General features: G+C 58.4%; 1 protein-coding gene across 2 annotated transcripts; it reads right to left on the bottom strand.

The window, feature by feature from the left end:
• Nucleotides 1-318: 318 nt before the first annotated feature.
• PODN (podocan) lies at nucleotides 319-23,011 on the bottom strand. 2 transcript variants are annotated; one of them, XM_033435490.2, is made up of 11 exons: nucleotides 22,861-23,011; nucleotides 15,984-16,300; nucleotides 14,506-14,599; nucleotides 13,083-13,147; nucleotides 11,314-11,423; nucleotides 10,009-10,165; nucleotides 9,596-9,711; nucleotides 8,383-9,040; nucleotides 5,172-5,320; nucleotides 3,867-4,055; nucleotides 319-1,260 (listed from the first exon to the last, which is right to left on the bottom strand). In XM_033435490.2, exons 2-10 carry the CDS (start codon nucleotides 16,293-16,295, stop codon nucleotides 3,893-3,895), a joined length of 1,824 nt encoding a protein of 607 aa, XP_033291381.1. In that variant the 5' UTR covers nucleotides 16,296-16,300; nucleotides 22,861-23,011; the 3' UTR covers nucleotides 319-1,260; nucleotides 3,867-3,892. The 2 variants fall into 2 exon arrangements, with proteins under 2 accessions (XP_033291381.1, XP_049555899.1); XM_049699942.1 differs by lacking the exon at nucleotides 14,506-14,599 and having other exon boundaries at nucleotides 13,083-13,175.

A 23,011-nucleotide genomic window follows, 5' to 3' on the forward strand; every position in this document is an offset into this window, starting at 1 on the left:
CTGAAGCCGGCAAGCCCTTTGCTTGGATGCTCAGACCCTGGGAGTGCAGAGTGAGCTCACGGCCGAGTGTGGTGGTCCCAACCTGCTGACCTCCACCCCGCTGAGGGGCTGCACCTGCCTCCAGGCCGCCTTACCTGCCACTAAGCCCCGCGTCCCTGGACCTCTGCCTGTGTGATTGCTTTGTGGGCCCCGAGAACTGAACTATGCACTGACTCCTGCCGGTCCAGAGGTGCTGAGGTGCTTGGATCCTGCCCACCCGGCCAGGCATGAGCCCAGCACCTGGCAGGAAGCACACAGAGACACGGCCACAGGCTGCCAGACTGGGGTAATGCTTTTATATTAGTTTTTCTGTAACAAGAAAAATCTGCTTTGAAGTTTTTATCATTTTTTTTTTCCTTAAAAAAGAATAAAAAAAACCAAAGGCACCCAGAACTCCCCTCAGGCCCAAAGAATAAAAAAGTTCTCTCATCGGTGCAGCTGGGCCCTTCGCTCTTGCTGTGCCCAGCCCCGTGGCCTCCGCCTAGTTCCAGCCCAAGGGCCCTAGCGGCCCCTGACCTTCCCTCTGGCCTCAGGGGGGCTGGTCCATCAAAGACGCGCCTGCAGCCGGCCAGGGCCTGGCGGGGAGTGACGACCCCAGCGGTGGGGAGCCGGGTGGGCGGGCCAGGGCAGCAGTCCTGAAGGTTCCTGTCCCCAGATGGAGGGAAAGGAACAAAAGCCAGCTTTTGTGAATTCCAGAGGGTGCAGGCACCTGGCCGCAGAGAGGATGGAGGTAACTCTGTGTCTTCCGCAAGGGACAGACGGACGGGCAGACAGTCAGACAGCAAGGGGCTCTGGCCATTTCTGGCTGGGCCAAGAGCTCTCGGCGGCATAGGCCAGGGAGGGCTGTTTGCATGTGACTCGTGTATGTGTGTGTATGTACGTGTGTCCACGGGGCAGGGAACAGGCACCCATGAGTGCCGGGGCAGGTCAGACCCTTCGTCGAGTCTGCAGGACTCAGGGAGTGATGGCGGTGTTGGGTGTGGGGCGAGAGTGGGACATTGGAGGATGATGTGCGGCTATGGGGTGTGTGTGGGTGTGGTGTCTGCATGTGTCTGGCTGCGGATGAGCTGCAGGAAGGGGTGGGTGTGGGAGACTGGGTCCAGCCTGTGTGCGGAGCGGGGGCCCGGCAGGTGCTGCGCTGGGTGTGTCTGTGAGCGAGGCAGAGTGGGGACGCACAAGGCTCAGGCACGTGCTGCAGAAAGGCTCCAGCGGTCCGTCATCCTGCAGAACACGCGGGACAGTCAGGGGAGGCCAGGGCAGACCCGCCAACCACGACCAGCCTGGGACAGGTAGATTAGAGCTGGGGGCTCTGGGAGGGTCAGGCAACTGCAGGCCTGAGGGGGAGGTGCCCCGGGGGTCCAGAGCCAGCGGGTCACCCACTAGGAGGTGCTCCTGGGGGGCCTGGTGTGGACTGGAGGGACTTCAGATCTCTCTGGCCTTTCCCAGGGCCTCTCCTAGGGTCCCGCTCAGCACACCTGACCGCGGCCAATGTCCTCTAGAGGGGGCAGATCTCCTCCACCCCAGGACCCAGGGTACCCCTCGTGAGGGCCACAGTGTCCTCACTGAATGGCCAGTCACCCCAGTCGCTGACCCCTGGCTCTGCCTGAGGACAATGTGTGGAGAGAAGGGGCTCCCGCTTCATGGCCCAGGGCCCCAGGAGTCAAGCAAGATGACTGCCGAGCACTGCCTCTGGGCCTGCCCTCCACGCTTTGACAGCCAGCCCAGCACACTGCTCTCTCTGCCATCTGGACCCCTTTCCCCACCTCCCTCTGTCATCCACCCACGGTATCCTCAACCCCCCTCAGGCCTCTCTCTGACCCAGGCCCCACTTCAATTCAGCTTCTGAACAGTGGCCCCGTGCCCTCCTCCCATGGCCACACCCTGGCCCCAGGACTCCCAGCCCGGCTCACTCTGATTCTCCCTCCTGACCACACCTCTCCTCCTGGCTACTCGCCACCACTGTGCCCACTCTCCAACATCCCCCCCAGGAGACCAATCCCTCCTGTCTGCACCCTCTTCCCTTCCCAGCCTGACCCCCAGCCTCTGCGAGGCAGCCATTCTGTTGCCAGTACCCTCAGTTCCCTTGTTCCTTGCCCTCCTGTCCCACACACCTGGCCAAAACCCCCAGCCATGGAGGGATCCAACTGGTCATCGTCTCCACACACACCCCCATCTGCTGAGCACCTCCTGCTGCACAGAGAGGTGTGCATCAGGCAGGTGTGACTTCATGTCCAGCTACCAAGTCACTAGTCTGCGTGTAACTGCAGCCACTCGGTCCTCCGTCCTCCCGCCACAGTGAAAGGAGCACTGACCCTCCTGCCCAAGCCAGTCCTTCCTCCTGTTTCCACAGGGATGGCTACACCCAGCTCTCTTCTCTTATATTTTTAAATCCGCCCTCCACACTGCCCCTCCCCATCAGCCCTCAAGCCAGCTCTATCCCTTAAAAAAGGCTTAACGTGAACAGAGCCCTGCCTGAACTTCACGCCCCCTTTCCCACCACCACCCTCTTTCATCTCTTCACAGTCAAACTTCTTAGCAGTGTCTACACGCCCTGGACCCTCTCCTTTCCAGCTGCTTTCTCCACCCTCTTTGCCCCTGAAGCCGCTCCCCACAAGGTCATGGTGACCTCCTTGTGGATAAATCCGGTGAGTCTGTGGCCATGCTCGGCTCCATCAGTCTGTCAGAAGCACGGCTGATTCCCTCTACTTCCAGAGAAGCCTGTGCATGGAGGCATAATGGGCATGCACACGTATGTGTGTGTGCACGTGTGCACACAAGGGCACGTGTGCCTGGGGAGGCATGTGCGCATGTACTCGCATGCACACACGTGCGTGCAATGGTGCACCTGTCCTGCATCTGTGAATGTGCGATGGAGTATATACATGTCTGTGTGTGCACATGTGTGGTGTGTGTTTGAGTGTGTGCTTTGTGCTAAACATGTGTGTACATGCTTAGACGTGGGTGTGAGCGTGTGTACATGTGGGTTGGTGTGCTGTGTGCACGTGCAGGTGTTTGTGTTGCATGCATGTGTAATCACCCTCTGTCCTGGGCTGCCTGCATTTCTCCTGTCTCAGTGCCCCGGTGCTCTGTCCCAGCTCCTTCCACCCATTCCCCTCTGGCTGGCCATGCTCACTCTCTCTCTCTCTCTCTCTCTCTCTCTCTCACCCCCTCAAGGCAAGCTCCCCCAGCCTCCTGTGGCTTCAGTGACTGTTTCAAGGCTGACGATGCCTGGACCCCTCTCTCCAGCCCAGACCTCACTCCTGATCCCCAGACCCACATGTCCAGCCCACCCTGGGCAGCCCCTCCAGCGCCCTCCAAACTCATCACTCCCCCCTAAACCTGCTCCTCCCAGTACTATCGTCCACCTGGAATTCCAAGCTAGAACTGGTATCTTGTCTTCTCCCTCACCCCATGTCCAGCAGGACTACTTGGGCTCCTCAAGCGTGCACCCCCAGACTCTTTTCAGGCCCAGCTGCTTGTCTGCATCCTTACCGTCTGCCCCCAGCATCTCTGGCTTGGAACCAGCAGTAGCCTCCTCCCGGGGTCCCACATTCATTCCCTGCTCCCACCATCCCAGCCCCTGTGCGGGTCCCATCAGGGATGCATCGCCCTGCATGGAGGCCCCCGGCTCCGGCCGGCCTCCCACAGGTGCACTGTCATACCCGACCTCTCGCTAAGGGCCTGAGCATACCAAGTGCTCTAACAGATTTGCAAAATGAATGATGAAGCAGGGGACAGAGGGTGAGGAAAGGACAGAAAGACCTAGACTGGGGTCAGGGCCAGGAATCTGGTGAAGCAGGTTAGCGCACCCCGCACGGACCACCTACCTACGTCAGGTGTGGTTACCCTGTCACTACCACCTTTCCTCGTCCTCCTCCTGCTCTTCCTCTTCCAACCGGCCCCGGTCCTTGGAAATGTCACCATACTCATGGTTGCCTTCTATGTCCAAGACCTGCAGGTGCTTCAGCCTCCGGAAGGCACTTTCCACCACAGAGCCCACAGCCAGCTTGTTAAACCTGTGCAGGCCACCCACGTGGGCTCAGTGCCGGGGCCTGACCGTGCCCACACCGACCCAGCCCAGAAGTGGAGCGCAGGGGACGGGCCCTCCGGGAAGACGCGCGGCAAACACAAAAGGAGGCGCAGGAGCGCAGGTGTCACGGGGAGCTCAAGCTCTTCAGTGTGGCTGCTGCTGGGGGGAGGGGTGACCCAGTGCAGCGGAGGGAAGGCCTCCCCCATATGTGCTCTCACTATGACTTGGGGGGGCAGACACAGACACCTCCTCTCTGCCTGCCCTTTGGCATTAACCTCTAGGCCTGAGGCTCCTGCGCTGCCAGCCTGGAGTCGCCTTGGTGCCGGGTGTGGAGGGGCACACAGACAAGGCCAGGGCCAAGCTGGGCCAGGGACACACTTAGGTTTGGGAAGGGGGAGGCTGGGCTCTGCTCTCAGGCCCCCTCAACTCTCTGCACCTCGGTCTCCTGCAGGAGTCGAGAGGCACAGGTCACACTGCACCCCGACGTCACCCAGCCTGGCCCTCTGGGTCACAAAGCCCCCTGCAGTGCACATACTGCCTTACTCTGATCTGTCTCCTCTCTGACTTGGGGGATGGGGATTGTGGGAAGCACCACCCTGGCTCTGCTGTATGGAAGCTCCTTGCGTAGCTGGGTCCCCTGAATCATCTGAAACCCCCAGAACCCAGTGAGGACCTGAACATCTGCTGTCCTGGATCTGAGGCCCAGGCCCAGCCTGGACAGCTGTGAACACAGTGGTCACCTATGCTCTCTGGGCTTCAGCCTTCCCAGCTGTAAATTGGGAAGATGCTTTCTGTGGTCCCCTCCTGCCACAGGAACATCAATAACACCCACATGCTCTGCTTTTTAAATCTTCCAAAGCCCTTTCACAAACCTATGAACCTCACCAGGCCTGGCCAGGACTGTCCCCACCCTTGAGCGCTGAGGAAGCAGGGGCTCAGTGGGGTTCTGTGATGTACCCAGGGTCACACAGCTGGTCAGCAGGAAAGCTAGGCTTCAAATGCTGACCCCTACCTGCAAGTGGTTCCCATGTGACCTGACTACCCTGCTGGAGCCGGGCCAGTCCCCAGAGGGGCACGTGCAGGGCCCCAGAGGACCTCCTACCTGAGAAAGATCCCTTTGAGGTTGGGTGTGGAGTCAAAGGCATTGGCAGGCACAGTACTAATCTTGTTGTTCTGCAGGTACAGGTACTCGAGCGACTTGGGGAGCCTCTCGGGGATATCCGTGAGCTGATTCCCGGCGATGTCGAGCAGCTGCAGGGGTGACCAGGGGAGTCAAAGCACTTAACAGCATGCCAAGCTCCCACCAACCCCAGAGCCTATCTAAATCTCATAACCCTGTGAGGTGGGGTCTATAATTATCCCCATTTCCAGATGGGGAAACAGAGGCTTAGAGAGGTTCAGAGATCTGTCCCAGGCCATACAGCCTGTACGGGCCGGAGGCCGGTGCACCTGACTCCGAACCCTTGTTTCTAATTGATGTACATCCTACTCCGCTCCTTCTGCCTTCCCACAGGAATTCACGGCCAAGATGTCTAGGTGTCAAAGTCCTCCCTCCTTAACACACCTGTCACCACCATCAGACTAAAGACCCCAGAAGGGCAAGGGCTAGGGGTCCTCCAATCTTTAAATCTCACCTCAGTGGTGTCAGATGAGGGTGGAGATGGGGCTGCTCATTCGTGGATCTCAGGGCCATGTGGACAGGGGCCAGGGGCAAGGGTTCAAAGCCCACAATGACTCTGGCATGGCAGCCAGGCCCCAGGCTGGTCAGTCTCAGAGTCACCACAGGCCTAGAGTCCAGGAAGCAGGTGGCCAGGAAAATGGGGTAGTTTTCCCAGGGAGAAGGACGCACCTGCAGCAGGCAGGAGACCCGGACGTGCCTGGGCCCGACTCACTGCCTGCCCCTTGGGCTGTCAGCACCCTTGCCCCGACACACACCTGTGCAGCCACAGGTGGGCTTCCATCATCTCTAAGCTCCCTCCTCACCCTGACGGGCTGGGGCTCAGGGCCAGGGGGGAGCACTCGCTTCAGTCACCTGAGGGAGCCTCCTTGTCACCTCCCCTACCCAGCAGGGCTCCCTGCTCCCCACTGGGTTCCTTCCACATGGTTCCAGCACTTCCTCATTCATTCCAAACATCCTCAGTGCCTGCCCATGGGCACTGGGGGCATGGAATCCACTGAGACGCTGCCTCCGTGCTCAGGAAGCCAGGCTGGCAGGGGAGATGGACACAACAATCTGACAACAGCAGCAGTGGAACTGGGCTGTGATGGGGGAGCCTGGGGGAGGGGCCCGATCCAGCCTCGGGTCGAGGGAATAGACGGCAGCCAGCACAGGTGGGGGCTCTGAAGCAACAAGAGCAGCTGCTTGTAGAAAGATCCAACAGTGAGAGGAAGAACCCCTTCCACAAGACACCCCATCCCCGACTGGACTCACCCGGGCAGGCATCTAACCAGCCTATCACCGGTGGCTTCCTGGAGGAGGTGACACTTTAGCTGAGTCCTAGGTATATTATAAGCTCTAGGAGGGTGGTGACCCTGGATCTGTTTTATTTCCCTCTGGGTCCTCAGTTCTAGAGCTGTGTCTGCACATGGTGAGGCTCGGTACAGGCTTGTGGAATGAAGGAATGAGTAGGTGCCACCAGGGTGGAGAATGTGATTCCAGCAGAGGTGACAGGATGAACAAAGCCCAGTGCACCTGGGAAACTGAGATGCTAGGCTGGGAGCAGGGGTAGACTAGGCCTTGAAGGCTGTGGCAAGGGTGCTGGTCTGGGTTCTAAAGGCAGCGGGGAGACACAGAAGGGTCCTGGGTGGGAGTGTAAGGTGAGCATGTTTTTTTCAAGATACCCTCTGACTGCATGTGGAATCTAGGAGTGGAGCGCTCCTAGGAAGCTGGGGTCCAGGAAAGAAATGGGGAAGGCTTGACTTAGTGGTATGAGCAGTAGGGATGGAGAGAAGTGGAGAGATGGGGAGATGTGATGGTAGAGTTGGCAGGGTTTAGTGACAATGGGTGTTGGAGGGCAGACAGCGTGCAAAGGGGGTGTCAGGGCAGCATCCACATTTCCCGTGGACACCTGGGTGGATGTTGCCCACTTCAGCGAGTTAGAAAATGCAGCAGAAGGAGCAGGTGTGGAAGAGAGGATAATGGGGTTTGGGCCCCTTAAGAAAACCCAAGAGAGACCGGCACAGGTGGTTGGATCCTGGTGTCTGGCACTCGGCTGGGCTGTCTGGGTTGGGAGAGACCCCAGCTGCTCCTGCAGGGCCAGCTGCCAACCCCCGACTCCACCCTCAGGGTTTTGCCCCACCTCCCAGCCTCCCACTCTCAGAGCCTCTCCCCTGTACTCCCCTCAGACATCCCCACGCTGACAGCTCCCCACACAAGCATGTACTATGCACCTATCACAACGAGGGCCCTGGTCCAGCAGGAAACACAACAGACTAAAATGCCCGCCCCTTGTTCTAGCAGGAAGAGCAGACAACAAACAAGCAAACAGATGATCTGTTGTCGGAAGGGATGAGGGTTATGAAGAAAATCAAAGCACAGGAAGGTGGCAGGTGGTGAAGGAAGACCTCCCAAGGAGCTGATATCTGAGCAGAGCCCTGAGGAAAAGGGAAGAGAAGGCCTGAGGACATCTGGGAGAGAGGGGCCTGGTAAGGCAGCAGAGCCTCCCAGGTTTCTCTAATGAAGTTCCCTTTCCACCCCTCATTGGGTCGGCAGGTTTCACTTGTAACCAAGGAGGCTCAGTTCACGTGGTCAGATAGCCCTCCTGTCTCAGACTCTGGCCACGGGAGCCACACTCACTGACCAGTCCCAGAAGCCTCAAGTACACCCCCCTAGACTCTGCAGACTGGTGAGGTCAGCACCCCTCACAGGCCTGCCGTCCTCCCCTGCCCCAAGCCCAGCCTTCTCCAGGCACCTATCCTTTGCCCACAGGGAGGTGAGCTCCACTCTCCCATGCCACCTGAACTGTCCCTGCCCCCCAGTCCTCCTGAACAATGCCCAGTGCCCCCCGCACCTGCAGCCATGACCTCCCCTCATCCCCACAGGGCTCCTCAAGCTTGTCCCTGCAGGTGGTGAGCTCTGCCTAGCCATGCCCGCTGAGCTCTACCCTGCGCTCCTGTACCGCGAGCCCGCCATACCCTGGGTATGGCCCAGACCCCTACCCTAAGGCCCAGACTGCCCAGCAGGTACCTCCCTCATGGCGCAGCCATCCCGCCCACCCCTCACCCGGGCCCAGCGGATGGGTGGGCTCAGGGCAGCCAGACCAGTAGCCCCCACATGGGCACGGCCCTGCCCCCGCCTCGCCCCGCCCCCTCACCTGCAGACCAGCGAGGTCGGCCCAGGCACGGGGGGCCAGGGCCCGGCTGCGCAGCCGGTTGCCCGTGAGGTAGAGCTCCCGCAGCTGGGCCATGCCGGCCAGCGCCCCGCGCGCCAGGGCGGCCAGCTCATTGCGCTTGATCTTCAGCACGTGCACGTTGCGCGGCAGCCCGGGCGGCAGCGTGCGCAGCCGGTTGCCTGATAGGTCCAGGGAGCGCAGCTGGCGCAGCTTGCGGAAGGCATCGCGGTGCACCTGCGGGCTGGTGATGCGGTTGTAGCTGAGGTTGAGCTCCTCCAGGAAGTAGGTGGTGGCAAAGTCGTCGCGGCCGATGCCGGTGATCTGGTTGTGCAGGATCATGAGGGTGCGCACGCGGCGCGGCAGGCCGCTGGGCACGCGCTCCAGCGCGTTGTTGTACAGGTGCACCGTGTGCAGCCGTTTGAGGCCCTGGAAGGCCCGCGGGTGGATGCCCTGCGCGCGCAGCTGGTTGCTGTGCAGCAGCAGGTACTCGAGGCTGCGGATGGGGGTCAGCACGTCTGCGTCCACGCTCCGGATGGCGTTCTTCTCCAGGTGCAGCAGCACCAGGCTGCGCGGCAGCCCTGCCGGGACCCGCGACAGGTTGTTGCTGGACAGATCCAGGTACTCCAGGCTGGAGAGCTTCCTGGAGGGAGGCGGGGGATCAGGCCAGTGGGCAGGAGCCCACATGGCACTTGTTTCCAACATTATTCCCAAGGGAGGTGGCGGGGGACCTGCCTCTAACCCATCCCAGCTCCGTCGCTAGCTGACTGAGGGACCTCAATCGTCTCCGAGGCTTTCACTGGTTTGATTCCATGATATATTGGTATAGGAAGGATCTAGCATGGTTTCTGACACATAAGAGTTTATTTGAAAACTAATTGTTTTACTAACGCCTTTTGTCCCTTTAGGCTACCCGGGCCCTAAAAACTGAAAATAGATTTGCCTTCAACAAGAATGTCTGAGTTTCTATTTTGTACGAAGAAGACAGCCTCTGCAAACACTTCCTTGCCTTACTAGAATTTTGGCAGGCCTTACATACCATTATTCTTGGGGACAGAAATGTCAGTAAAGGCAAAAGTCTCAAAGTTCCTTCTCTGGAAACTGGCCAGGGGCAGGTGGGCAAGGGCCCAGCCATGTGAGCCCTGGGAAGGGCTTCCTGGGTGCCGAGCTCACACTGAGGGCCCAGGTAGGGGCTCACCAGAAGGTCTCGTTGTCCAGGCCCTCATCAGTCAGATAGTTGTTCTGCAGGTACAGCTCACGCAGGTTGCTCAGCTCACTGAAGGCCCCTGGTGGGATCTTCTCCAGCCTGTTGTTCTGAGAGGTGGGACGGTAGGGAGGGGAGCATGAGGGACGGCCAAGGGGCAAGGGCAGAGCCTTGGGATGAGGTGTGGAGCGGGGTCTGGCGGAGCCACGGGGAGGGGCCCAGGCCTAAAGTACTCCATGTGGGGCCAGGTGCCCGGGCTTCTGCTTGTTTCTCCTCTGCAGACGCTGTGCCCGCCGGCACGCGCTCAAGGCCCCACGGCCTTACCGCTGTGCCCATGTGGGACTGGGCTCCTCCCCTGCTGTGGGTCCCTGCTGTGGCAGTGCTCCTCCCTGCCCTCTCCCTCCCACCTTGAGGTGCAGCTTGTAGAGGGCAGGTGGCAGGTGCTTGGGCACGTGGCGCAGGAAGTTGCTGGACAGGATGAGGATCTCCACGTTGCTGGAGCCATTGAACATGTTGTCCGGCAGCCCAGCGTCTGCCAGCTTGTTGTTGTGCAGGTACACAGACCTAGGGCGTGAGGCACAGGTGCTCACCCACCCAGGCCTCCCAGCCCTGGCACCATCTCACCTGGTGAGGCTCCAGACCTTGCTCAGTTTGGGCCTGGGGCCCAGGGCACCCTCCTCCCATCTCAAGAACCCCAGACCCCACCAAATCCAGTCCCCCCTACATAGCCGAGGGGACCAAGGACCCACCCCACAAGTTAGTGGAAGAAACAGGATTTCCTGACCCCAAGTTCCTGCTCCTCTATATCCTTCAAGGTTCTCAGTTGTTCCCCTAGTGTTGCAGCCCTGGAGTCCCTGCCTGTCGGCTTTACACAGCTGTCTCTGAGTTCTGTGGACTTCGTGAGAACGGTCCTATCCTTATCACCTCTTTGTCCCTTGTGCCCAGCACAGGATCCTGGCTCAGAGGAGGTGACCCCTCAATTCATTCAGCAAATATACAATGAGTGCCTCCAGGTGACAAGACTGTTCTAGATCCTAAAGATATAGCAGTGGACAGAACCAACAAGCCCCTGCCCTCACGGAGCCACCATGCTACAAGGAGAGAAGATAAGGAACAAGAGAAATCCGCAGGCGATACAGCTCATTCTTGCTGCGTGGCCTCTCTTGGGCCTCAGCCTTCTCATCTGTGGGAAGGGGCCATGCACAGCAACTCTGGCTCCTCCAGGGAATGGAGAGAATCGAGGTGACAGATTCAGGGACAGAGTGGCACCAGAGGTTGTCAGCACCTTCCCTCCCCAACACCACCCTGCACTGCTCACACATCTGTGCTGGGGGCCCTCACTCCTCCCAAAGCAGCTCTCAGCGAGGGATGGCTCTGCCTGTTGAAAGATGCTCCCTTCCCCCGGGGGCTGGGGAAGGAGGGAAACACCCTCACTTGGCTCCCCGCAATTCCCCAGATATCACCCTCTGTCCTCGCCTCCTGTACTGATTCCTCCTCATCTTTTAGGGGTCAGTCTTCCAGATCCTGTGCCCTTGCAGCCCAGGGCGTCTGTCACTGCAGCCCTGAGCATGGGGCATCATGCCTGCTCTGCACAGCATGCCCCTCCTCCAGGGCCTGTCTGGGCCCCTGGGCCCTACTCAAGGCTGGCAGCCTCTGCCTCAGCTCCTCCCTTTTCTCCAGCCTAAGCCCAGGGCCCCCCTCTGACCTCTGACCTCAAGTTTGGCTTCTGCCCAAAGGTGAGCCCGTAGATCTTGGTGAGATAGTTGGCAGCAAAGTCCACACTGATCAGGGCATTTGGCAGGAACCGGGGTGCCAAGGTCAGCTGGAAAGGGAAGAGTTGGGTACAAGGACCAGTGGCAGGTCAGAGGCTGCCGCTGAGTTACACTACCTGCTGCTCATCTGAGCCCCTTCAATTCGTGTCCTCCCTGCAACCAGAGCCATCTTTCTAAAATCCCCAGTAACATAAAATCAGTTCCCCATAGTCCTGAGCTTGGCACTCCAAGCTCTCCAGCCTGTCCCCTGCTCTGCCTGTTCTCCTGGTCTCTCCCCTCATTGCCCCCCGACAGTGGCCCTCTGTGCAGCCACAGTGAGCACCCACACTTCCCCAGACCCAGATCATAGTGTCTACCCTTCATTCATTCAATAGTAGTCCCTGAGTCTGCAATATTCCAGGCACAGTTCAAGGCAATATTCCAGGCACAGTTCAAGGCGCTGGACATGTCCTAGGGAACAAGATACAGAGATACCTCCTTCCACCTCCACTACCAAAGCTTACATCCTAGTGAATGAACAGGAATAAAAGTATCTGAGAGTGATCACGGCTCTGCAGGGAATTCAAACAGACTGATGACAGAGAATGACTGGGTTAGTTGCTTGGAGTCCTGGAGAACAGGTAACACTTAAGGCATGACAGCACCCTAAATGCTGTCTGTGGGGAGAGCCCCCACACAGCAGGGGCAGCGAGCAGAGGCCTTGTGTGTGGGGTCTGCCAGGCCTGGGGGTGAAGCGGAGTGTGACGGGGCCAGCGGGGAGATAAGAGAGGCAGGCGGGCCCAGACCACACAGATCTGCGAGCCTTGGGGAGACATGTGGGTTTCTTCCTGGGCCAAGGGTGAAGCCACAGGAGGGTTTTAAGTGGGGAGGGGAGATGGAGAAGTAGAAGTGAGGCACGATTTTGTAAAGCCTGTCTGGCTGCTCTGAGGAGAAGGGGCAGCAAACGAGGAGGCAGGGGCTCCACGTCTGTGTCCCGCTGCGGGATGGCGGTCCTGGGCTGGTGGGTGGGGGGAGCTGAGGGCCTGCAGTGGGACCACACGTGCATGAGCGAAGCACTCCTGGATTTGTGGCTCTGACCAGTGGTGTTGCAGGTAGTTGGGGATGCCCTTTCCAGAGGTGGGGAGACAACGGGAGGACTGGGGTTTGGGGGTTGTGGCAGGAAGCACCAGTTCTACTTCTATTAAACATCTGGAGGAGATGCTGAGGAGGCAGGTGGACCTTTGAGTCTCAAGTGGGAGTAGGGGAAAGGCTGGAGACTGCCTCTGGACGTGGCCATGATGTAGATGGGTGTTACAGACCAGGGAGGAGAGACAGTCTCCTTGAGTGTTCAGAGAGAGGGGGCCAGGACAGACACTGGGGCAGGCCAAATATCTTGAGGTTGAGTGCCTTTATGTCTTCACTCATGCTGTCCCTTCTACTGTGATGCCCTCCCCCTTGAGGCCTCTGGCTGAAATCCTATTACCCTTCATGGCCCTTCAAATGCCATCTCCTCCAGGAAGCCCTCCAGCGCTCCCTCCCCATGGGGATGAGCTCTCACCCCACTACGCCGATGTAGGTCTCAGCCTCTGCCATTATCTGACCGCTCTGAAGCCCTGGGTCTGGGCCATGTCTGAGCAGCAACAGGAACCCAGCAGCCAGCCCAGAAGAGGCCCTGGTGAAAGTTCCCTGAGCTTAGCCCCCGACACCCTGCCCTGCTGCAGGCCCCTCACCTTGTTATTGGCCAGGTACAGGTAATTGAGGTTGATCAGATGCTCAAATGCCTCTTCCGGGAGCCCTTCAAAGGACAGGCATCGGTCAGAGCCCTGGATGAAGGAGATGCTACAGGGGAGCACGTGAGCACTGACCGCCCCCGCACGCACCCCACTTGCCAGGACAGGGAGGTACTCCCTGGGGCAGGTGTGGCTCTGACCCCTTCCCAGCCCCTCCCAACAGGCCTGCCCAGCCCCTTTTCCTTCCCCTGGCTCTCAGGGACCCTGAGACACTTCCCATCTGCTGAGAAGAGCAGATGGGAAGTGTCCACTGAGAAATGACTGATCCTTCACCTACTCAGGGCAGCCTGGGTGGGAATGGGCCCCCGTAAGGTCAGGACACAGGGCAGAGGACATGCCAGGAAGGAGTGCTTCCCTGGGGGCAGCCCCAGAAGGGTCCTCTTCATACCCAGCCCCACAGCAGGGCAGGGCAGGGCTGTGGCCTCTGAGCTTCCACCCCACCTGACCCTCCCCTGCCCCATCTGGCAGATGCAGTGTCAGAACTGGGCTGTCACTGGGAGCCCGGCCAGCCTGGCCCTTCTCCAGTCCTGAAGTCGGCCTCTGACACTCGGTTCTGGGCTCCCAGACCCTCAGATGCTGGGACTCACCCAAGTATCTAACTAGAGGGAACAGTTACATAAACTGTGCAGCATCCCTCCACAGAATACCCTGTGTAAAGTAATAGCCACGGAGAGCTTTTAGCAACATGAAATTTGCGGCTGAGCTAATTGCTAAATGAAACAAAGCAGTTCTAATAGTTATAATATCCATACTATCAGACCAGCTATGAATTTAAAAACACAAAGAAAAAGGACTGGACTGAATTCTGCTGATGGTGGTACAACATATAAACTTACTAAAACTCATCAAATTGTACATTTAATTCGGGTAAACCTTATGGTATATAAATTATGCTTTTTCTTAAAATGGAAAGAAATATACCAACATGTCAATAGTGACTAAACTCCAAGTGGCAGAATTACGAGTGGGTTTTTTCTATTCCATTTTATTTTCTATATTTCCAAATTTTCTACTATAATCAGAAACTATTTTCATCATCAGGAAAATAACTTTTTAAAATTTGAGGACTCTACCCTCTTTGATTCTAAAGGCCTTGTGTGAACTGAAGAGTCTGTGACTCTTCAGGCCCTGGAGTCTGAGTTGCTCTGAAGCCTCTCCCCGGATCGGACGCCTGGGTCTCAGGAACACCCAGTGGCGGCTGTTAGGCAATCAACCACAGGGAGCCCCTGCCGTGGGGCCCCAGGGCCAGCCCAGCCTAGGCCTGCTCTTTCGCATATGCCAGGGTCTGCAGGGCGGGGCTCTCCCCATGGGCCCCCAGTTCCCTGCCTGGGGTCCTGGTGCCCAGCTCTGGGTGACCCCTCACCTCGGGAAGTCAGGCGGTTGTTCTGGAGGTTCAGAGTCTCCAGCCGATTCAGCCGGGAGAGCTCCCTGGGGTAGATCTTCTCCAGCTGGTTGTTCTGGGGAGTAGGGGGATGGGGGTGGTGAGGAGGCAGCATGAGGGGGTGCTGCCCCATTAGAGGCCTGCACCCCCCCTCAGCCAGAGTCCCAGGAGCCAGTTCCTGTGTTGGGCGCTTCCCTTGGGATTCTGCCCCATGGTGGACAAACCCTGGGGACTGGCTCTGAAGCAGGCCCAGATGTGGGCATTGCAGGCTCAGCAGTAACAACAGAGGTGTGGGTCCCCCTTCTAGGAGTCCCGCGCACACGCACACGGGCATCCACAGGCAGTTCAAACTTGGAATGTGGTCTACCCTGCACACCTGCTCCCTGCATGCTCCCACTTAGTGACAGGTGTCCCAGCCCATTCTCCCCTCCCCCAAGCCAGAAACCACTTTTAGTTCCCTTTCTACACCCTGTAGACCCCACTTCCCTTGAGATGCTTTAAAACCTGGGTCAGGTACCACCTCCTCCAGAAGCCTTCCTGGGTTGGATCAGGGGGCTGGATTAGGAGGAGCTGCCCTGGCCTCACAGCACTCGTCCTTCTATCTCTATTTGTTATCTCTACCTGTTTAGGTCTCTGCCTCCCTCACAGACTGTGAGAGCCTCAAGGGCAGAGCATGTCCGAGACCCCCCTACATGCCCAGCACCCCACATAGGAGCAGAAGCATACAGCAGGTACACAGGAGCTATTCGATGAATGAAGCAACAATAAGTGCTGCCCTCAGCTCGTCCCTTTCCCTCACAGGCTACCCCGGTCTTGGGCTCCCACCACTGGCCAGCCCAGAACCCACAAGGCTACATGACCGTGGGCCGGTCACTTTCCTTCACTGGGCCTGGTCTCTGGAAATGGGTGCGACAGACCCTCCCTCTCCCCCAGGGCTGCTGGGCTGCACGATGGTGTCATGGGCGCACCAGCGCTCCCAGAGTCCCCGTCTGGAATGCCGTGTCCCAATTCCTGAGGTTCTAAAATCCAGCCTGTGCCTCAGCTGGGGAGCGCACTCTGTACCCTGAGCCCCCAGGGCGCTCCAGGGGGGTCTGCTTTGCTCTCACTTTCCTGGCCTGTAATGGAGTCTGAGGTGCCCTGACTGTCTGTCCAGAGGGTCAGCTGCCGGGCAGGTCTGTGTCTGTTCTCAGGGCCTGACTCTGCTGACAGGGCCTCAGCCCAGACTCCTCCCGTGGGACAAAGCAGGTCATGAGGTCACTGTGCTCTGTGCCTGGGACGTGGGCCGGGGGGTAGGGGGCCACGGCCCGTGGTGGAGCCAGCCTCCTCGAGTCTGACCTGCCCTGCGTCGGGGGATGGGGAGCCCCGGGCAAGAGCCGGGGCTGCGGCGCGGGTGGTTCTGGGGCGGGAGTCACCGTGTGGGGGGCGGGCCCTGGTGACCGCTGGCGCGGCGCCGGCCTCACCTGCAGGGACAGGTGGTTGGTGTGCTCAGGCAGGTCCCCCGGGAACTCGCGCAGGTCGATGCCGCCGCAGTCCACGACCCCCTCCTGGGAGCAGGCACAGTCTCGGGGGCAGTCGATGGTGGGCGGGCCGCGCCCCGGCTCCTCAGGGCTCAGGACCAGCACTGGCTCCTCCTCCACGAATTCATTCTCTTCAGGGCTCAGGCTGGGGGCTCCACTTCGGCCAAACACAGGGGCCCTCACGGCGAGCCCCGGTCCCAGCTGCAGCTGCAGCGGCAACAGCAGCAGGAGCAGCAGCGCCCCGCTCCGGGCCATGGTGCCTGCGGGAGGGGTCAAGTCAGACCCACCTGGGCGCCAGGGCTGACCTAACCTGTCAGGTAGAGCAGGCAGGGGACCAGGGCCCACGAAAGCCATAATGGGGCCCTCAAGGCCACAAGGCAGAGCCCACTCTGGACCCTGTCCTCAGCATGCATCTGACCTGCTGGCTGCCGCCCTCCCCTCCCACCCACCCCCTCAGGGCTGCCCTCTGGAGGGGTCGGGGTGAAGTGAAGCCCTGTCCTTAGGCAGGTCTGCAAAGCCTCCCACAACCCTCACCGGGCCTGGCCTCAAGGAATCTGTACCCCCATTTCACAGAAAGGAAAGCTGAGGCCCAGGAAGAACTGTGACTTGCAGGGCTTGGCCTGGACTTTGCTGAGCTCTCGCTGCCCTGGCACAGGCAGTGCTGAGGCTCTGTCCCTCCTCCAGCAGCCACAGGCCATGGTGGGCCAGCACCAGCAGGGTGTGTCCCAGCTCCTCAGCTTGCCATTCTAGGATCTTCAGGACGTGGCCCTGCCTCTCTTCCAATTCCCCCCCTCACCTGCCCCGCTTACACAGGTCTGTTTAGTAAGAGTAGCTCCTCCCTCCAGGCCTTCGCATGTGCGTTCCTTCTGCCTAGAACACCCTCCCCCTCTCCTGTGCAATCAGCAGCTTCTCCAAGAACCAACTCCAGTGTTAGATCCCCTGAGATAACTCTGAGATGTCCCAGGGCTCTGCATCACTTTGTTGCCCCAGGGCTTTGCATGAGTTCGGTTGGGTTTTGAATATGTAATATTGTCTTTCTCCCACACAGGGCTGTGAGCCACTTTCTGTCTCTGTGTGCCAGGCACAGAGTAGTCATTAGTGAATGGAGCTGCTGCTGCCCCCAGAGCCCCCCAAGTCCTGTTCCTGCTTACACCCTCAGCTGCCCTCACCAAGGCCAGCTTTGCTCACGTGACCACTGCCACCTGCAAGAGACCACTCCCCAGCATGTTCCCTTGGGACAGCAGGGAGAGGGGGTATAGGGATGGCCTCAGGTCATTGAGGAAGATGCTGGGGTTTCATCCTCCAGGCAGCCATGGCTGTGGCTTGGCTCTGGGCTGGTCCCTGGAGCTCTCTTTACAGGGACTCACTTAGAAAACATGTCTGGGGTGTGGTAAGTTGTAACAGGTGGTAGCTCAGGTACACTGACTCTGGAGTCATACACACCCCAGTTCACGTCCCCCTCTATTACTTAGTGGCTCTGACCTTGCTGAGCCTCAGTTTCCTCATCTTACAATGCAGATAATATATCTAACCTCAGAGCTCCAGGGAGGAGTCAGCAAGATAGCAGATGCAAAGCACCTAGCACCCGTTAGGTGATGAGGCGCTGCTATCACTGCTGCAGTGATTATGAACGCAGGTACAAGACAAGCGTCCAGGCCTGGGGGCACCTGCCGCAGTCTGAGCCTCTCTCCCCACCATTAGAGCAGGGATCACAACCCAGAGTGGTTAGAAGGGTCTGACGAGATGCTGGGCCTGGGAGGGTTGGGCACCCTGGGAGCTCGGTGATGACACTGATGTCTGGTTAAGAAAGCAGGCTCTGAGGCCAGAGAGCCGGGGCTTCGAGCTCAGCTCTGGCTCTTATCAGCCGTGTGACTTTGGGCAAGTTTTGCCACCCTCTAAACCTCACCTTCCTCACCCGTCCATTGGGTGGCCCCAGAGCCGTCCTACTGGGGATACTGTGAGAGTCAGTGGGATACACGTACTGCACACAGTAAGTGCTCAATAGATGTTAGCTCTCTGCTAGTTAGCTCTACCACTAATATCTGATCCATGGGCACTGTTCACATCCCAACCACACCACTCTCCACTTCAGAACCCCCTGCTTCTTCCCTTTCCCGTGTAGCTCCTGATTGCGCTTTTCCGGTCCAGTCCCAGGCCCACCTCCTCCCAGATGTGGCCCTCCTCCTCCTAGCCTCCTGTGAATTCCTGCTGCCCTGTGACTGCTGTGGTATTTCAGATACTGCATTGCCTTACTCGTTGGCTCAGCCAGCTCTCGAAGGTGAGGCCCCATCTGCCCCCAGCCCTGTGCTGGGCATGGAAGATACAGGTAAAGTACACAAGGCACCTGCCCCTTGTTGTCAGGAGGCAGCAGACCCCAGTACAATAACCACTGCCCACCAGACTGGGTGAGCCCTGTAAAAGGGGCCCCAAGGTGCACGAGGCCCCAGAAAGAAAGCTGTGAGGAGAGAGAAGAGGGCTGGCAGCCTGGACTGCTTGACCCTACAGGCAGGTCCAGAAGGCCTAAGCAGACTTGGGCCCCAGCCACTGGCCCAGCAGAGCACCAGGGAGCCCAGCACACACAGCTCCCAGGCTCCATCGGCAGCAGTGAGCAATGCATGCTGCAGCCCGGCCCTGCCTGCCCTACTACACCCCTGCTGCACCGTGCCCTGACCAAATGCGCCATAAATCCTTGGCCAGTCTACAGACCAGCATTCCCAGGGCACGTTATAACCCCCCAGCTAGGTCCACAGCCTTCAGTCCCTGGCGCCACCAGCATTAGACCAGAGTCTCCCCACCCTGCCTGCCTGCCTGCCTGACCCCACTGCAGATCCAGACTCTGGGAGGCGGAGTATGGGCACAGGCCCAGGCCCCAGATTCAATCAGGGCAGGAGGCCAAGGAGGAGGATCCTCCCCACATACCCTGTACACTCACCTTCAGTTTCATATCTATAAAGATCTCTAAACTGTATCTGTAAAAACATTTAATTTATATTAACATCATGAACCATATTGCAAATGTTATCCTCACCACTTTATAGATGAGGGGCCGAGGCCCAGTGGGATTGGCCAATGTAACACAGCTGTTAAGTGGCAAGGCTGAGCTCCCAGCCTGAGTCTTAACCACAAAGCCATGAGGCCCCTCCCTGGGCCAAGCACAGCTGGGCACCAAGGACCCAGACAGACGACTCAGGTATGTCTACTAGCCTTAAAAAGCTCACACCTGCACTGCTCGATGTGGTGGCCACGTGTAGCTACCGAGCACTTGAAATGCGGCTACTCTAAACCGAGAGGTGCTGTAAGTATAAAAGGTAGTGTACGTGGATTTCACACACTTAGTGCAAAAAAGTAAACCATCTCATTAATATTAACGATATCTTATAAAAATCTCATTTATTTTTATAGTGATTACATAATATTTTGGATATTTTGAGTTAAATCATTAAAGTTTTGCCTGTTTCATTTTACTTTTTTAACGTGGCTTCTAGAAACTTTTACATTACACACTTGTGGCTTGCATTTGTGGTTCACATTATATTTCTAATGGTCAGCGGTGGTCTAGACATTATGTGTAAATTAAGTATTATAATCCCAGTGTCATCAGAGGTGTGATAGAGGGAATCTAGCATCCATAGGGACCCAGAGAAGGCCTAGGTGTGCCCGATGCCTAAGTCTGCCCAATGCCAAGAAGATGTCCAAGAAAATGTGATGCTTTATTTAGCCACGAAGGATGAATATTAGGCAAAAGGAAAAGGGTGATACAAGCAAGGGGGTCAGCATGTGCAAAGGCCCTGGGGCAAGAGAGCCCACGTTACCTCTACAAAGCTCACTAGAGTGTCTGGTGTGGTGTGGGGACTGGGAGAGATGCAAGTGGGCAGGGGCCACAGTCCAAGCCAAGAAAGAACTTGAAAGCCAGGTTAGGAAGACTGACCCTTATCTTAGGAGAAATGAGGAGCCACTGAAGAGCTGGAGTGTGGCATAGGCAGGTTTATGGAGGGACCAGTGGGGAGCTCTCAGAGGCTGTGCCGTGGTGCAGGCAACGGATAATAAGCCTGGTCTGGGCAGAGGGAGGTGCTGGGCTGCAGGGATGGAGAGAAGGAGGTGGATTCAAGGGAGAAAGAGGAAGAACAGACAGGGCTTGGAGAGTGGTGGCCCCAGTGCCACGTCCCCCTCCTCCTAGCTTGGCCAGCCACCCTCAGGATGTTGGGATCCTGGGCAACTCCAGCTCCATCACCTAGTTTACCGTGTGACTTTGGCGACATCACTGACCCATCTGAGTCCCAATTTTTTTTGTTTCTCTAAGAATGTGGAGCAAGATAAGCCCCCAAAGCCCCTTCTTTGTGCCTAGCCATGTTGGAGCTGGGTGTGGAAGAACAGAGGAGAGAGACTTCCTAGTCTCTGGAAGTCCCTAGAGTGAGGAATCCCCCTGGTGAGCGACAGCAAATGCTGGGCGAGAAGGGCAGCTCCGTCTGTGGTGAGTTGTTCCAGTCCTGACTGCTGTGTGAGCCTGGACAAGTCACTTCACTGCTCTGAGCCTCTGTTTACTAGTCTGGGCAATGGAGATGAGAGCTCCTCGTGAGGCGTCAATGAAACGACGTGCCCAGCTCATGCTGGCACCCAGCAAGCGCAACATACTTGGGGTTACTGTTACTGAGGAAGTACCTGGGACCCGCTGTCACCCACCCACCCACTCACCCCAGGGAACCAAACCTTAAGGTCCTGAACTGCTTAAGTGGGGGATTAAGGCAGGACTAGAAGGAAGGGGAAGGGAGATCCAAATCAGGAGATAGATCCTCAAACCCCAGCGCCACCTTCCTTCTCCACTCAAATTCAGTAAAGATTTGCTGACCACCTGCTCTGTGCTGGGCCCTGAACAGCTGCTTCTTATTGACTGTAACAGAAATCCCAAGGCCAAGAGTTAGTCTTCCTATTTTGCAGATGAGGAAACTAAAGCACAAAGAGGCTCCCACTGCTGCCCATCTCCAGCAGGCTCCTACTCACACGTTCCTGCCCTGGGAAGCTGCTCCTGCCCCCTTGGCTGGGTTAGGGAGTTCCTTGATGCTCCCACAGCACCCTTCGGGGCTCAGCTGAGCCTTCCCTGACTCCCCAGGCAAGGAGCAGGTGCTCAGGAAATGTTTGCTGAATGAAGGAATGTATTTGTGGAAGGCAGGGTTGGAAAGAGCTACAGCATTATTATCTGGTCTGATTCCCTCAGTTTACTGATTAGTATTTTAAAGGCAAGGCCAGGATTAGAATTTGTGTCTTCTGACTCCTGCTCAGAGCCCTGAGCCGGTCTTGAAGACTGAGGAGGAGTTATCCAGGTGGACAAAGGGGAGGAAAGGCACTCAGGGCAGAGGACAGGGCATGAGCAAAGGCACAGTATGGGGAGGGCAAAGAGGGGGGTATGTTTACGGAAGGGTAACAGGGAATCGAGGTCCAAGTCTCCAAGGGCATCAGGCACTCCGCTAACGGGTTGATGATAGGGAGCTATCAAGGGTTGTAAGCAGATCATGGTTGGAGCTCTTACGTAGGACTCTACCAGGCCTAAAGGTGCCTCCATTAGTCACCCCTGTCCCAAGATTCAGTTAGAAGGGACAAAGTGTGCTCCCACAAGATTTCATGAAAGCATTCATGTGAATCTGACATTTCTTAACTTGCACTCTAGTTTAGAATTGGCTGGGCCCCGGGCCCTAAAAGGGGACATGACCACCCAGGAGCTCCCGTGGTGCCTTATGTAGCTGAGTCGACCACACCTTCACCTTCCCCAGCCAGCCCTAAGTCGTAGAGCAAACGTTCAGGTTGCGTGACCCTCCGACGTTCCATGATGCCCTGCAAGCGCCTGGTGCGTATCCTTCTACGCCTCCCGGACCGGATCGGGACGGTCAGTGCCACACGCACGCACGCTTGTGCCTGCTCCTCTCCTGAAGTTCAGGCTGCAGCTGCCTCCCACCCCCAGCCTCGGCCCCAGCCCCGGGGGCCACCAGGAGCTCGCTGAAGCCCCCTCTTCCACCTGACAGCGCATCAGGTATTCTAACGCCACGATCTTATCCTCAGCCCAGGCCAGCCTGGCGGTTCAAGGACCTTCAGGCTGGGGGCTTTGGCCGCTTTCGCCGGGGCGCGCCGGCCTCGCCCCCCACCCCACGCTCCGCGGCCACCCCCCTGCCCCCTGCTCAGTCCTGCTGTCCCAGCGGGGAGGCAGCTGGATAGACAGACAGACTGATACCAGGCCCCCAGCTGAGAGCTCTGGCTCAGCGATTGCGCGGCGCGGGGCCGGGGAGCCAAGCCAGGAGAAGGTCGGGAGGGGGACGCACGAGCTGTCCGCGCGTCCTGGGGGCAGATCCCTGTCCCTCTATAGGCCTCAGTTTCTCTGTCTGTAAAGAGGTCGAAGGGTGGGCTACCTGGGATGAGCTGACGTGGAAAGACACGGGCATACTCAGCGCCCAGGCTCTAAGTACAGGGGTCCTCGACCCTCCCTGGTTCCACCTGCCCCCCACATTCCCTGTTGCCTGCCCGCGTCCTTCCACTCCACCCCCCACCCCATCCGCCCTCAGATTCTTTCCAGATGTGCGCAGCAGGAGGGGCCGGGGCTGGGACCAGCCTCTGGCTGGAGAAAACAGGCCCCTGCGGGGTGGGAATCGCGGGGGGTCGCGCCCCCGAGGGAGAGCTCTCCGGCTGCGCCCTCCCTGTAGGGCTCCGACTGATGGGGCGAGATGCGCGGCCCCGCCGGGCCAGCTGCTGGAGCCGTCGCACCAGGCGGGAAGTCCGAGACCGCTGCCCAGCTCGGCCCCGGCCCTCGGCCCACCCGGCCGCCCGAGCCCGGTACCTGCTGCGCCCCCGCGCCGCGCCGCGCCCCGCCGGCCGACCGCGCTCTCCCGAGTCTCGGCTGCGCTCCGCTGGCGCGGACTCCTTCCATTCAAGTCCAGCCGTAAGCTCGGCGACGCAAGTTTTGTTGTGGGTTTTCTCCTCCCCGCCTC

The sequence above is a fragment of the Orcinus orca genome, chromosome 1 (assembly GCF_937001465.1).
Source record: "Orcinus orca chromosome 1, mOrcOrc1.1, whole genome shotgun sequence".
Classification (NCBI taxonomy): domain Eukaryota; kingdom Metazoa; phylum Chordata; class Mammalia; order Artiodactyla; family Delphinidae; genus Orcinus; species Orcinus orca.